Here is a 15,848-nt window from a genome sequence, read left to right on the forward strand (position 1 = left end):
AGGCATGCTGGGATGTGTAGTTTTACAACAGCTGGAGGGCCAAGGTTCGGTCATGCCTGCAATACAGTCTTAACGTCTATCATTGCTTCCACTAGAATCCAAGGTTTTCATTCCTTATTCCCCTAGTTACTGCAGCCAGCCTTTCCCAAACACTCTGCCTAATTATGCAACAGAAAACATTTTGCATCTGTGTGGCTTTCCTACCCACTCAGTGCTAAGTTCCACCTATGGCATCGTATTAATAAACCATTCTGTTGGTATAACATTTGAGAGGCTATTTAGTTGAATAACAATATTACAATGACAGCGTAACTTCATCTGGACATACCTGAAAGCCATTATAATAACAAGGGCAATGATGGTTGCCTGAAGAAACCGTTGACTGACACAGCTCTTGTCAGTAGAGGGCGGTACTGTCTGAAGTAAAAGAAATGTGAATACACAGTGTGACATTGGGCCAAGAAATATATATATATCCTTTTTACAGTTTCTTATATAGCGCAGCATATTCCATTGCACTTTACAAATGGAAACAGTAAGAAAACAAACTGGGTAGTAACAAACTGACATAGAGGTAGGAGGGCCCTGCTCGCAAGCTTACAATCTATAGGGATAATAGGAGGGATACATAGGGCAGTGCAGTATTCAATGCATCCGGCGAGGGGGTTAAACGGAGATCACCGTAAACATGCAACCCTTGCCGTTTAACCCCCGCGACGGCCGCTCACCATATTCAATGTTCTGAGGGAACCCTCGCTGTCAGATAATGGCAAGGATTCCCCAAACAGCGAGGCTTATGGCTAATGTAGGGAGCCTGCTGCATTTAGCCGTGAGCCTTGCTGTTTTGGCGGCCGCCCGTGCCGTTTCCACGTCACTGCAAAAACCCAGCGATGTGGAAATGGGAGTGTACTGTATGTTGAATACTGACTGTGCGAGCTGTGACAGTGAGCAGTCAGCACTGCTCGCTGTCACAGCTCGCAAAAACCATTGAATATACATAGAGATAGGTTTCCATAGCACGTAGTCCCACCAGATTGCATTGATACCTTGATTACCATCACCCTATCAAAAGGGTTAGGAAAATAACAAGAGGAAAAAGAAGCCAGGGTGGGTTACGAAAGAAGTAGCAAGAATTATGTAAGGAAAAAAAGACGGATTTTAGGAAATATAAGCAGACACAAAAAAATGAAGATAAACAGATGTATCTTATTAGACAGAAGAAGACTACGGGGTATATTTAATTCCTGTCGGAACTGCCGTCTTGTCAGAAAGACAATTGAATAGGTCAGAAGGGGTTCCGACCTATTCAATAAAGTCTGTTTTTTTTCCCGACAGGTCGAAATGCCTTTTTTATATAATTTACTGTATGTATAAACATTTATGGTTGTCTGACGCAGAGGACTTTCTTTGTACCTACCTTGCCTATGACTTTGGTGGGACGTTGCTTGTAAGGAATACTCCCCGCACGACTGAACTGACTTCCTGTATGACTGAAGGGAGAAGTCATGGTAAGTACATGAAAAGTGTGATGATAATGGCTTAGCCAGGAAAGGTTACAGAACACTTGTAATAAGAGAAGGACAGACTGAACCTGTACCTGTTAGTGCTTTTCATGCTGTCAAACCTACGCAGTTTAGCCAGCTTTCGACTCCACCTTTCCAGTTCATCGATTCGATTCTCTAAGTTGTCTGTCAGCTTACAGAGCTCCTTCACCGCCCCAACATTCTCCATGAATATCCTCTCCTAACATTCAAAAACCAAAAACTGTCAGAGAGCATTATTGTAACAAGCCCAAGAGTGTAAGTACGCCAGTGCTGACTGCACGTGACTGCCTGTCCGCACACACCGTAACCAGTCACTATACAGTGACTGCCTGGTTCTTTTTAGATTAATATAAACCATATATAAGGCCAGGGGCATTTTAAGAGGAGTGGACCCGCGTGCAGCCTCCACTGTGGGCCACCTCTTCTCTGATCGCAAGTAGACTCAGGCATTATGCGCATACGCAGGTCTCCAGGAACATGGTGCCTGTGCCTTGTACCTGGTGACATATACAGTGTGCATGGACAAATCACTCGGAAATGGCAGCGGCGGCCATTTTTTTTTGTGATTTGTGCCTTTGGTGCTCCTATGTATAAGGCTAAACTAAACAGACAAAGCGAAGTTCATTTGAATACAAATTTTATATATTAAAGTGCCAAGGGACTAAAGTGTAAGGTCTGCAAAGACTTTTACACCTGTCAGCATGCAGGCTTCTGGGATGTGAAGGCAGCTCCCAAGACGTGTACCTAAAAATGCTAATGCAACCAGGTAAAACTGATTCGTTTTACTATGTGCATCAAGTGTACTTCGTGAGGACTTTTGTGTGTACAGACTGAGAAACTTATGCACAAATTTCATCTAGTAAAACACAAACCACAATATGACTGGGATTAACCAAAGGGACTAAGGCAGGCATGTCCAAACTATGGCTCTCCAGCTGTTATGAAACTACAAGTCCCATCATACCTTGCCACAGTTTTGCTATTCGGGAATGCTAAAACTATGGCAAGGCATGCTGGGATGTGTAGTTTCACAACAGTTGGAGGGCCACAGTTTGGACATGCCTGGACTAAGGGGTTGATGTATCATGGGGCCACAAGGAGGAGAAATCATTCGATAATGGCTCACCATCAAACGATTTCTCCGGCCTTCGCTAACAAAAGTCAGCCTGGACTGACTTTTCTAGTGTCCGCTGTCCTCCGAATCCGAAGTGGGCGCTGACGTCACGTGACGCCAGCCGCCCTCCCCCAGCAGGCATCTCCACGCCTGTATCTGCTGTTCCTCTGCTCCAGCCCATGCCCGCCCCCTTCTCTCCCACTATGGAACGGACGGCTCAGCGACTGCAAAACTCCCGGGGTTTGTGCATGCACATGTGCAAACCCTGACCATTGGGAATGGGGCTGTATTTGGCATGTAATGAATGGGTCTGAATCGGACCATAAATTCATTAGAGTAGTTAGCCGGACAAGTCCAGATGGGTTAACAGAGGGGGGGGGGGGGCTCAGCGGATGTTCAGTTCCACGAATCCATGGAAGCAGGGGCAGATTTAAGTCTGCCCCTAGGCACCACCTTTTTTCCGCCCCCCACAGAGGGGGGGGGGGGGGGGGTGAAGAGAAGAAGCTACCACAGCCATGAGCATTTATGGGATTGCCCGCCCATGAGCCACCCCCCTTCCCCCATGCAATGTACATGGGAAGCTGTGCGCTTAGCTGTCGTGTGGGTGGCAGCAGCTCTGCAGCACAGTCAGTGCGGTCGAGGAGTACCTGCCAGTGTTTTACCTGCTTGCGGCAGGTCACTGCGCCGATAGCCGCCATTGCCACCGCCACTGAGCAGGAAAGGTCCCGGATGGGTCAGTAGAAGGCTGAGTGCCAGCGGGGGAGCCAGGCCCTGCCATTTCCTCCCTTCTGTGATTTGTGACCCCCTCCCCCTTCCAGCTATTCTCCACCAGTGATGGGGGATGCCATGCCCCCCCAGCAGGTGCCGCCCATAGGCCCATGCCTCACGGGCCAAATGAGAAATCCGGCCCTGCATGGAAGGCATGTGGCTGGCCAGCCTGTGCCTTTATAACCATTGTTAGCCCTGAGCCCCCATCAACCTTAGGGCCTGGTAGAGGTGTCCCCTTTTCCCCCTGTCCGTCCATCTGTCCATCACTGGCCATGGTTGCTGTGGGCAACTGCAGTGAGTTAGCATTTATTAGGTTCAGTCAATCTAAAGATAGGTAGAATCTAATTTGTTTCTATGGGTAAATATTCTCCTCTGGCCCATCTCTTCACTCTTTTACTGGTTGGTACATAACACTCTTCATGCCGTACGATGGTAGATACTAGATCCTCTGCAAATCTTACAGATCATACCTTGTTTACTACTAAGAAGTTCTCTATGGTTTCTCCATTGGCACAGACCACATCCCCCGTCTCTTTTACAGCATCCGGGAGGATCTCCTGCACCTCCTGTGCAATCACTCCTATGAGAAAGAGAACATTTGATAGTCAAGAGAACAGAAAGCACAGAAAGAGTGAATGGGGGTCCCATGTTCTACTGGTCCCATGTTCTATTACCAGGAAGGTGCCCATTTCTTTAGCATTTCCCAGAACTAAGGGCCTGATTCTGGTTGGATTGGTAAGCTGCGAAGATTGCAGTTTACCGTGCGCCAGAGAGGCCGCACCACCAAATACCCTCTCCCCACCGCCGCCGTTTCCTCTTGCAACCATGAGAGGGGATGTGTAATGCAGACACATCCCCTTGCATGCCGTCGCCGCTGCAGGAAAAATAATTGCGTGTGCCTGCCTGAAGACGGGGCGAGCAGCTGACTTCCTGTGACGTCAGCCACCCGCTACCGACAGGCATCGGCCTGTCTTCGTACCAATGGGAATCCCCAGTGTTTTCAAATGGGCGTTGCCATGGGCTATCCCCGTCCACGTTGCCGACCGCTCCCGGCCGAGTGTGTAACTCACCGCGGCCACTCGCTGTCCGGGTTTGCACATGTGCAGAAAAGTGCATGCACATACCCCGTCCATCATGGCAGGACTGAATTCGGATCACTGCGTGTGATCCAGAATCGGCCTCCAAGGCTGCTTCTGGCGAGTTGTGTATAAGTAGCTGTATTCCTCAAAATCTCATTGTTTATAAACAGCCGTCTATGAGCATCCGACTCACCTGTCTCCGCGGAGTCATCCAGCCCCACTGTGCTCGCAAACTCCGGCTTATAATGATACTGAACCAGGCGCATCTGAGAGATCCGTTTCAGCTGTTCCGTGGTATCCACCTGAGATAGAAAGGCAAATCCAATCAGAGAGGGTAAATAATCCATACATTCACAACGGTTATAGAAAAATGCTCATCTAAAAAAATGTCAGCAATAAACTTGGGGCCCGATTCAGACCTGTTCACTAGACTGCATATACTCGCAGCCTAGAGAACAGGTAAGCGTTGACCGCCGCCCGGCCGAATCCCCGCGATATCATGCGAGGAGATGTGTAAGCGAACACATGCCCTCCCATGCGTCCGCCCTGGAGAGAAATCATTCGATGGTCGCTAACCATCGATTGATTTCTGCAGCCTTCGGTCTGAAGAGTAAGTCAATACTTACTATACAGATGGCCGCTGCAGTCTGAATTTGGGACGGATGCTGATGTCATGTGACGTTAGTCGCCAGCACCACGCAGGCACACTAAATAACATTTTTAAATTGCCAAGGCACACCATGAGATCCCCACAGGCCAAAACACATTGGCCCCCACAGGAAAAAAAACAAACCTATTGGCCCCCATATAAAAAACAATCACACTGGTAAATAACAGTTGAACTGGCTGTGGCTGTAAACTGGTTTGGGCATCTCTAGATCTGGGGGCACACTTGAGAACAGCTCACAGCACACTAGTGGCACAGTGGTTGAAAAACCCTTCCTTACATGGTTAGTTTCACAGACACCCCTCTCTGGTCCACATTTGCAAATCGTTTTTATTCATATTATTATTATTATTATTATTATTATTATTATAATTTATGTATTTATTTATTTTTTGCTTTATTATTTCTTATCATTTTTTTCCCTGTTCTATCTTTCTAGACTCTAGAAGGCTGATGGTGACCTCTAGCCTCCATTTTGAAGGATCTCCTGCAGCCATTGGAATCCATAATGGAGCACACCCAGCCTACCTTATCCCTCTATAGAACAAAAAGACAATTAAAACCCTCCAAAATGTTCCTTCATACGGAGCTTAGTCAATCTTACTTGATTTTAGCCTAGTATTCCCACAGTAAGGTGGTTATCCAGCAGACTGTTACGGTATTAGCTGCCTGTTGGAAAATTGCACTAAACCAGGTCAAACAATGAGGAATGTGGGTACTTATGTAGTATCTGGACGCCCGATAATCGCATCGCATCCGACCAAATCGCATGCGATGCGATGCGATGGACCCGATTTTTTAATCGGGCGTCCAGATACTACATAAGTACCGGAATGCGTTTTCATTATTGAACATGATCGGTTAATAAATAACATTTGTGACTGAATTTATGTTTCTCGCCGGTGATCACTGTTTCCTGTCCCCCTGTTGTCATGCACAATGGATTCCCTTCACTCCAGCACCTCTCAGTCTCCCCTATGCATGTTCCAATCTGTTACTCACCTCCTCAATGTCCTCCTTAGCTCTGAGGTCGGAGGGGTGCATAAGAGAACCCATTATCTTGACATTTCCATGAACCACAAGAGCCTCATCTGGTCGCTCTGTGTTAATGCCAATACGTCCGTGATGAAAGACAGTGTCCGGGAGCTGGCCGCGTTGCCACAACACTTCACTGTCACTCTCAAACTGGCCAGGATTTGAGGCCTATAGAAAACACATTCAATGAGAGAAGCCTCAATACAACAATGTAAAAACATCCGGCCACAGAGCAATAATACAACAACAGCATCATGTCATTTCTACACAGGTCACTGACAAACCCACAACTTTCTGGCTATGAGAACTCCTACTATGGGTCAGTAAAAGACTGGAGATAAATCCAAAATATATACAGAAAACTTCAGTACAGACTGAGCTAGGAAATCTGGGGTGTGGATCATGAGGTCACCAATTACTATCCTGGGTCAACCTGCACATGTTCAACAGGACCAACATGGAGGTGGTCAACATGATCAACTGGTTGACATGTAAAAGGGTAGATGCGGAGATCTACGCAAGTTACTATTTCCAATTGTAGGCCACGTAAATGTTAAGGCAAGAAAAAAATTTAAATAAAATAAAATAAAAAATAAAATAAAACAAAAATAAATCAGAAAAATTGCTGTTAACCAAATGTGAGTCCAGAGGCGGAACTACCATTGGTGCAGCAAGTGCATTGCACCGGGGCCCCTTAAGGCCCACTGCTGCCCAGACCAGCAGCTTGTACCCCTGTAACTCATTGGTGTGGGGCCCAAATTATACTTTTGCAAGTGGGCCCACCACAAATTATCACAACAGCATCATGTGACTTCTACAACAGGTCACTAGGAAACCTTGGGGTATGGATCATGATGTCAACAATTACTATGTCAACATGCAACAGGATCAATTGGTTGACATGTAAAAAGGGTAGAAGCGGCGATCGACACAAGTTACTATTCCCAATTGTAGGCCATACAGTATGTGAGTAGTCGACCATTGTAATGTCAACTTTGGTGTCGATATATTGACTATAGATCTATGATCTGGATACAGATACTGAAAAGCTGACAGCGGGTAACTGATTGGGATAGATCATGAGGATGGTTCAGAGTTGGGCACAAAATAAATAAAAGCGTTAACATTGAACCTGGGCATACCATGTTGCAATGCAAGGGGTGCATCTAGACTTACTTATTTAGCCCACAAGTACTGGATGGCTTTTTTGCAATGATCTATGATCTAGGACATTCCCCATGAGACTGTAAATCTCTCTGCATGTTACATCTGCCCCACCTGCACCACAACAAAGTTTCACCAGCATGAACGTTGCTTCTGCTACTGCAATGCTCCCAACTCTGAATCATCGATGCCTAAGATTATATCTAGAGATATCTAAAGCATGCCAATACAAACTCCTTATAATATACCCCTTTCTCCAGCCCCTTTGCGGTTACCCGGACTATGATGCGTTCAGAGGCTTGTGCTGCCACCAGGTACGTTTGATTCTGAGCCTGGGCCTGAAGAGCCACCACTAATAGAAAATACCTGCAAAGAGCAACACAAATGGGTGAGAAGAAGTACATAAAGGATCTTACATGGGAACAAAAGGAAGCGATCATTAGAAAGCGAGGGGAAAGCGATGGCAAGAGGTCATGTAAAGTATAGGGTGGGATGTACCAAGCAGCGGTGGTACATCCCTCCGCCCATCACATATGTACTGATCATGTGCAATGAGCAAAGCAAAGGGCAGCTCTCCAGATAACAGCTGCCCTTGGCGATCCCCATGGTTGCCTGCGCATTTGCAGAGGCACTGGCAGCCGGGGGGCATGCTGGGAGGTATTCACATCAGGTCCCTCACACAGCAGCGCTGTGGAGAGGAGCCATAGGTTTCTATGGGGTTACGACGGCTAGAGGTGGCATAACCCTCTCCAGTGAAGACCCTCCTTTTAAAAATAGGGAACAGCATTGTATGCCAAGTAAACCAGAGATAGGGCATAATGTAACAGTTAAATAAATGAGAAAAAAACACAGAATGCAGACATTTGTCTGAATTTTAAAAGAGAGTTTATACATATAGAATAAAACATAGCCATATAAGCAAACAGCCAATCGGTGTGTTTAATATATTACTGGCTGGATCATTTCAGTCCATTAGGTCATACTCTGGTACAGTACTGTATGTCACTTAAGGGGCCCATTTATCATGCATTGCATTTAAAATGCTATCTGGGGGGAATATTACCGCCCAGGATCGCATTGTAAAATGCGATCCTAACGGCAGGATGTATCATCCCTGACACGCAGGGATAGGGCTCCGAAAGGAGCCCGTCCCTGCGATGTGCTGAACCGGGCACCAGGGGTTCTGAGCATGTGTGGTTAGCTCTGGCCCCCCGCCGACCCCGCTGACTGCACTGCTCCTGTAACAGTGCGATGTGTAGCCCATAGGCCATCTCAGAATGGCGGTAGCCTGGGGATGCGATGTGCTTCTGCCCAATGTTGATTCGCATCCCCCATAGAAACCTATGAAGAGGCGGCTGGTGGCGGTACAGGAGGGATGGGTGATACTTAATATTTGCGGCTAACCCCCGAAAATGGGTGTTTTCGAGGATTTAACTGCAAATATTGAATGATAAATGGGTGCCTTAGACCCTGGCTCCATAAAAGTAATACAAGACACAGCAGTGCCACCTTCCTAAGAGAAAGGGCAACTAGCAGATAACAATATGAACAGGTTTTATTATGTGAAACACTACTTGTGCTCAGTAAAGTATTATTGTAGTGCTGCCAGGTGCATGACGAGCAGGGTCCGCTGCTGCATGTGTGACTGGGCTCACACACTTACCTCTGGTCTGGGTTCGGTTTTCCTTTTTTTCGCATGTTATTTGCCGTAGTCTCGCTGAAATGGAGTCGCCCAACTGTCACTTTTGTGACCTGGTCCGGGGGAAGAGACATCCTAAGAAGAGTGGGGAGAATACTCACTAAACAGACTGAGGGTGAGATCTACTAAGCCCTGGAAAGTGATAACATTGAGAGTGATAAATCACCAGCCAATCAGCTCCTTACTGTCTTTTTTCAAACCCAGCTTGTAACATGTCAGTCAGCTGCTGATTGGCTGGCAGTTTTTCACTCTCCATTTTATCACTTTTCAAGCTTAGTACATCTGGCCCTTAATGCCCCAATTAAAGAATCCTGTCTCATTTTCTACCTTCTTTTACTCTAATTTCTCCTTTCTACTTGTCCAAACTGTGATCAGTATACTAGATTATGGCTGTACTTACGTGACTGGATGAAATGGGCGCTTGCTGCGGTCAGACTGCGATTGCTCAATACTGATGCTTTGATTGATGGCCTCCAGCTAGAACAGCACAGGAATGAGGATAAGAATAAGCAGTTAACATTGACACTGATACAAAAACCATCAGCCATTAGATCATGCTAACATTATAATGGGAAACTTAGGCCTAAACCACCAGCCAATCAGCTCCTAACTTTCATGTGACAGGCTGTGTTTGAAAAATGACAGGTAGGAGCTGATTGGCTGGTGCGTATCACTCTCAATTTTATCACTTTTTAAATTTAGCACATCTCGCCCTTAGCCTGAAGCTGTGTACACACGGGGGGGTGATTTCAGCACATATCGCTGAGCGACCATATTGCCAGTGATTTCATGTGCTGTGGGAGATAAATCGCCGGGAGCGTGCTCCCCGCTGCCAGCACTTCATGGTCGCTGGTCGCAGGAGCAGGCTCCTACGATTATGGCTACAAATTGCTGATCGCTGGTGCACAATGCACTGTGCACCAGCGACCAGCGACTTCTAGTCAAAATGAGGTAGACAGAATGAGACTGTATAGTTTGCAATTTTCAGGTAAAATTGCTCAGCGAACAAATCACACCGTGCTTACACAGCTTTAGACACGAGTGCACATTACTGACTCAGCCTGTAAAACACTGGGGACGGGATGCATCAAGCATCACATTTTGCTTGCCATGCACCGCACCACTCTTTGCAAGTATAACAGTTTTGTGGATGCCATATGCCTGAAGAAAATCCCGAATGACAGCTTTTGTGGTAAGCGCTGCTCTTTGCAATGACAAGACTTCTGGGTTTATCACTCCAGAGTCCTTACTGGGCATGGGCTGACCCGCCTACTGTAGAGGTTGCGGGGAAGGATCCTATTGGAAAATCAAGATAAAACCTATAGGCTTCAATTGGTCAATGCCAACTAAAGATGGCACTGCCCACGACATCGAAACCCCGGAATTTATCGCATTCTGAGCAGGGCCAGCGGCACTTACTATGGGGTGGCAGCTGCTGGATCCGTGCGCTCACCCCACTTTGCTGCACTTTGTAGCGCCGTGGACCGACACTGGGATTGGCATGGCTGGGCTGCAGCACACCTTGTTGACTATTCATGTTGGCGCCGGGAGTGCAGCACTGCTGTGTGCGCTTCGGGGCTGCTCCTGCTCCTGGTGACCGGCCCTCCCGCCTTCAATAGGCGCTGCTGTGTGCTCTTCGGGGCTGCTATGTTTGTATTTATATTATTAGATAGATTTATGGTGTCTCTGAATCTGGGGCTTTATGAAAATGCGATAAGTGACCAAACATCAGAAAACTTAATTTACATAAGTTTGGGCGGTATACAATCCCCCGCCGCTATTTCCAACAGAAATTTAAGTCTTTCCATTAGTCTTTCCCAACAGCATTAAAGAGGGATCCCAGCAGAACGGACTCAATTTTAAAAGCAGTCCTGCCCATTTTGCCGAGAACACCCATGGATTGTCGAGATCACGGCCATATCTCCATGATCCATGCCCATTTTCCGTGGCCACGCCCCCTTTTCACCGTTTGACAGGTGGGACATTGAATCCCGCCTGCCGAATATCAGTCGAGGAGGCCGGAGAACGGGCCAGGGTGACAACTGTCGGGACGTCACGACTGCTGGGACGTCCCGTCAGTCCTGACCCGAGATTAAATACCCCCCTAGGTCACATTTCAAAGATTGGTGCATCCCGCTCCAAGTTTCTTCTATGTTTAGCAACTTCCAATTATCTCTGTGACTATCTGCACTCTGATGTCATATATTTAGGTTATATATTTGGAATCACCAAGTCTCACCTACAACAACTGCCTTCATTCTGAATATTGGAAGATGGAGTTATAGAAAATAACATGTTTTGCAATATGTAAGCAATTCACTTTTTACTCACCTTCACTCCATTCAGTTTTAGGTAGAAGCACTCTAAAGGTAAGATGCCTTCAGGGGTTTTTACATATTTAGGCTCTCCGATCATGCCAATGTACACTGTGACTTGAAAGTGGTTTTTCTTCTGGCAAACAAAAGCGTCATCTCCCACCGAGAAGTTAAATCCTTTGTCTGCATCCACTTTGTAGGTGGGCATCGGGCTGCAAGGGACAAGTGTGATGAGAGCACCAGTGCCATCTCTCATAGAGCCAGATGTACCAAGCTTCAAAAAGTTATAAAATGGAGAGTGATAAACAGCCAGCCAATCAGCTCCTACCTGCCATGTCACAGGCTGGGTTTAAAAAAATGACAAGTAGGAGCTGATTGGCCGGCTGTTTATTAATCTCCACTTTATGAAGTTTGATCAATCTGGCCCATAGTGAGTACCCTACCCATATGCTTCCCTCTTATTCACTGTCTGTGTGTGCATAGTATGTATATATATATATATATATATATATATATATATATATATATATATATATATATATATATATATATATATATATATAGAGAGAGAGAGAGAGAGAGAAATGAAGGAAGCCAGCACATCCATTTCCAAATGGAAAAAATTCTTTTATATTAGAAAGTCAAAAATAGAAAAAATAGCACGAGGACAAACCATGTAGGGTAAACAGCATCAGCATAATAACAGTCCAAGCGAAGAGCGTTACCACAATCCAGTAAAAGTAAACATGGGTGTCCACTGTCAAGCCACTGATGCCCGACGGCCGTTTCGGTATGGTCACTGTCGTCAGGAGCATAAATGGCTATCAGTTAGACCACATATATATAGCAAGGCCAATCTAGATTAAATCAACACACCTGTATAATAGTTGCCAGCAGCTTGCACCTGTGTAAACCCGCCACCATCATGTATAGAGCCCAGAAAGACGCTGAATGCAGAACGAACAGCCGGATATGACGTTACGCGGGTACAGACAAAAGTCCTTCCCCGCGTCCGTCCCCACGGCAACTGGCCGCATACAAACTGCATGCAGTACGGACAGCCGGATATGACGTTACGCGGGTACAGACAGAAGTCCTTCCCCGCGTTCGTCTCCACGGCAACTGACCGCATACACACTAACGCCTGGATCTACGGCGTCAGACTAGGTACAAACCCAGTACTGGCGTCCGTTACCATGGCGAGGTCTCACTACAATGCAAATAAACAGCGATGCCGGCAAACTGACGGAATACGCCGCATTGCAGAGTGGGCATAAATAAATGTGGGGCACAGCAATCACTAAAAAGGGCCATGATGGTGGGCAGTGCTCGGCGCATAGTTGTTGGCTATTACAGGTGGAACAAAAAGAAAATTTTAACATGATAACCCAGCCACATATATAACACATAAGAAACATCATAATGAAAATGTGTCAAATCCTGTACATAAAAAAAGAAAAAGCATTCAAAAAAAATATGCAAAAATGTCCAGATAGATAAACACATTAAAGAAAGCAACTGAGGGAATATTCCTCATTAAGTCCATGGGGTGACATGCAGCCAAGTTGGCGAATCCAAAAGCTTTCTCTTCTTAATAATAGGTTGCCACGATCACCCCCTCTTCTCAGCGGGGGGACGTGATCAACGGGCATAAAGTGAAAGTCCTTCATGGAGTGCTTTAACTGATGGAAATGCCTAGCCACAGGCGGAGTGGTGGCATCGATAGCAGTAAGGGCTTTCTTCAACGAAGACCGATGCATTGCAATGCGTTCTTTCAATGTCCTTATTGTTTTTCCAATATACACCAACTTGCATGTGCAAGTAATCGCATACACGACAAACCGGCTGTCACAGGTAAGATGAAAGCGGATTGGATAAGAGATAGAGGTTCTAGGATCAACAAAAATATCGGAGGTTAGTACAAACTGGCAATTAATGCATTTACCACATTTAAAACTGCCATTTTTGGGCGCAAGCCATTTCGTGGCACTCCTTATAGGCAACAGATCAGACTTTGCAACCAAATCCTTGACATTTCTGCTTTTTTTATAACAAAACATAGGGCTGTTAACACAAAATTGTCCCATAACAGGGTCAGCCTGCAGTACATGCCAATGTCTCAATACCACATCTCGAATTCTCTTAGATGCTATCGAGTATGTGCTAATGAAAGTTAGTCTAACAGGTTGATCTGTTTTATCTTTAGAAATAAGGGCCTGTTCCTGCGTGATCTCACTACAGTGGTTTATGGCTTCTCTGATCTCATCACCTAAATAACCCCTCTCCTCAAATCTCCTACCCATTTCAATCAGGGAGGTGCACACATCATTCTCATCCGAGGTGATGCGCCTCACTCTGAGCAATTGAGACAGCGGCAACCCCCGTTTTAATGGACGCGGGTGAAAGCTGTCTGCCATCAACAGCGTATTTTTGTCAGTAGGCTTGCGATAAATGCTAGTGGTAATGGAACCGCCCCGGAGGGTCACCCCTACATCAAGGAAGCTGATGTAAACCTCACTAAACGCCAGTGTAAAGCGGATGGGGGTAGGTAACTGATTCAGATGGTCAACAAACTCAGCAAGAAGCTTGGGTCCACCAGTCCACACCATGAAGAGGTCGTCAATGTATCTAACGTAAAAAAATATGAAAGATGAAAAAATGCTGTGTGACATGATATACTGGTTCTCATACATATGCATAAACAGGTTGGCATAGGCCGGGGCCATGTTAGACCCCATGGCCGTGCCCTGCCGCTGCAAATAAAAAAAATTCTCAAACAAAAAATAATTTTTTGTAAGCACAATTTCCATGAGTAACAACAGATAATTGACATTGGGACCCTCATAGTGTGGACTGGCGGAAACCAAGCTCCTAACTGCATCCAATCCATCCCTATGTATGATGTTAGTATACAAACTTGACACATCTAAAGTCACTAACAAGGAATTGTCTGGCAAAGTGCCCAGTCGTTTAAGCTTTTGTATAAAGTCGGTGGTGTCTCGTAGGTAGTAAGTGGTGTTTTGTACCACTGGTTGGAGCCAAAAGTCGATGTACTGGGATATGGGCTGGCATAATGATCCACAAGTGGACACAATAGGACGACCCGGTGGCTTGACCAGGGTCTTGTGTACCTTGGGCAACACATAAAGGATAGGAGTCCGGGGATGGGTTTGTGTTAAAAAATAAGCTGTCGGCTCATCAAGCCACTCATTAACAAGACCCATCTGTATCACTGAATCAATTTCTTTTTTATAGGCATACGTGGGGTCATATGTTAGTCTCTTATAACATACATCATCTGCAAGTTGCCTAAGGACCTCAGCAATATAATCCAATCTATTCAATATCACCACCCCGCCCCCCTTATCGGCAGGGCGGATGGTGATATCCGTGTTGGATCCCAATTTTTTAAGGGCCATATCCTGTTCTTTAGTCAAATTGGAGTAAGATAATTTTTGTTTGCTCATAAAGTCGAGAGTGTCACGTTTGACTAAATTAACAAAGGTCTCAATCGAGCGATTTTGGCTAGGCGGGTCAAAGGTGCTTTTGGTTTTAAAGGGATTAGGTTTTTTGGGGGGGACAGGATTTTTTGAAAAAAAATCTTTCAATCTCAGGGAGCGATGGAATCTATAAAGCTCCACCTCGAAGTCAAATGGGCGCTGTCTGAAGGTTTTTACATAACTAAGACCCTTACCTAGAACGTCCAGCTCATGTTCGTCGGGGGTATAGTCTGATAAATTAAATATTACGGCTTCATTTTGTTTCTGCGCCCCTGTTGTTTCCTGTCTCTTCCTCCTCCTAAGTCCACCCCTTCTACAAGGTCTCCTCCCTGTGTTTTGTACTTGGATCTTGTTAGGCTCCCCTTGGGAAAAACCCGCTGCGTCGATTGGTCAGAGTCACTACCCGAGGTGTGAGTCTCTAAGTCTGAGAAACCTTTGTCAACACGTCCTGCCCTCCTCCTACGCATTCTAAAATTCTCCCTCCAATTAGTCTTGGGTTCATTGCCATGTAACCACCCATAAACACGTAAATCCCTGTAATCTTCCTTGACTACTTTATACTTGCTCTTTTTGAATGCCAGCAATTCCATTCTAAAGGCCTCTATGGAATCACCAAGTTTTGCAAGCATATCACCTGATGGATCATTTCTCAAAACATCAATACCAGCATTTTCACATACAGTAATTTCTTGTTGCACAAGCTCCAAATCAAGGTTCACGCGCTCAATAACTAATAAAATTAATTGTAGTGAACAGTCATTTAGTATTTGACACCATTGCTGACAAAACACCGCATTGGTCCTGCCGATGGTCGGCTGGTTGCGAATCCTAAAGCCGCGTGACACTCTCGACTTTATGAGCAAACAAAAATTATCTTACTCCAATTTGACTAAAGAACAGGATATGGCCCTTAAAAAATTGGGATCCAACACGGATATCACCATCCGCCCTGCCGATAAGGGG

General features: G+C 45.8%; 1 protein-coding gene across 13 annotated transcripts in view; it reads right to left on the bottom strand.

Moving 5' to 3' along the window:
• LOC146046377 (myelin regulatory factor-like) overlaps nt 1–15,848 on the bottom strand; it is a 170,791-nt gene that overhangs the window by 19,762 nt on the left and 135,181 nt on the right. For 9 of the 13 annotated variants that reach the window (XM_083165645.1, XM_083165648.1, XM_083165646.1 and 6 more), the window contains 10 exons: nt 11,402–11,597; nt 9,471–9,547; nt 9,035–9,145; nt 7,620–7,737; nt 6,175–6,375; nt 4,699–4,807; nt 3,897–4,006; nt 1,598–1,743; nt 1,418–1,490; nt 329–417 (listed from right to left, as the gene is read on the bottom strand). In XM_083165645.1, coding sequence (XP_083021771.1) covers nt 329–417; nt 1,418–1,490; nt 1,598–1,743; nt 3,897–4,006; nt 4,699–4,807; nt 6,175–6,375; nt 7,620–7,737; nt 9,035–9,145; nt 9,471–9,547; nt 11,402–11,597 — 1,230 coding nt within the window. The remainder of the gene's footprint in view (nt 1–328; nt 418–1,417; nt 1,491–1,597; nt 1,744–3,896; nt 4,007–4,698; nt 4,808–6,174; nt 6,376–7,619; nt 7,738–9,034; nt 9,146–9,470; nt 9,548–11,401; nt 11,598–15,848) is intronic. The other 4 variants (XM_083165653.1, XM_083165647.1, XM_083165650.1 and 1 more) reach the window with 1 other exon arrangement.

This window comes from Crinia signifera, chromosome 11, assembly GCF_055691185.1.
Source record: "Crinia signifera chromosome 11, ASM5569118v1, whole genome shotgun sequence".
Taxonomy (NCBI): Eukaryota; Metazoa; Chordata; class Amphibia; order Anura; family Myobatrachidae; genus Crinia; species Crinia signifera.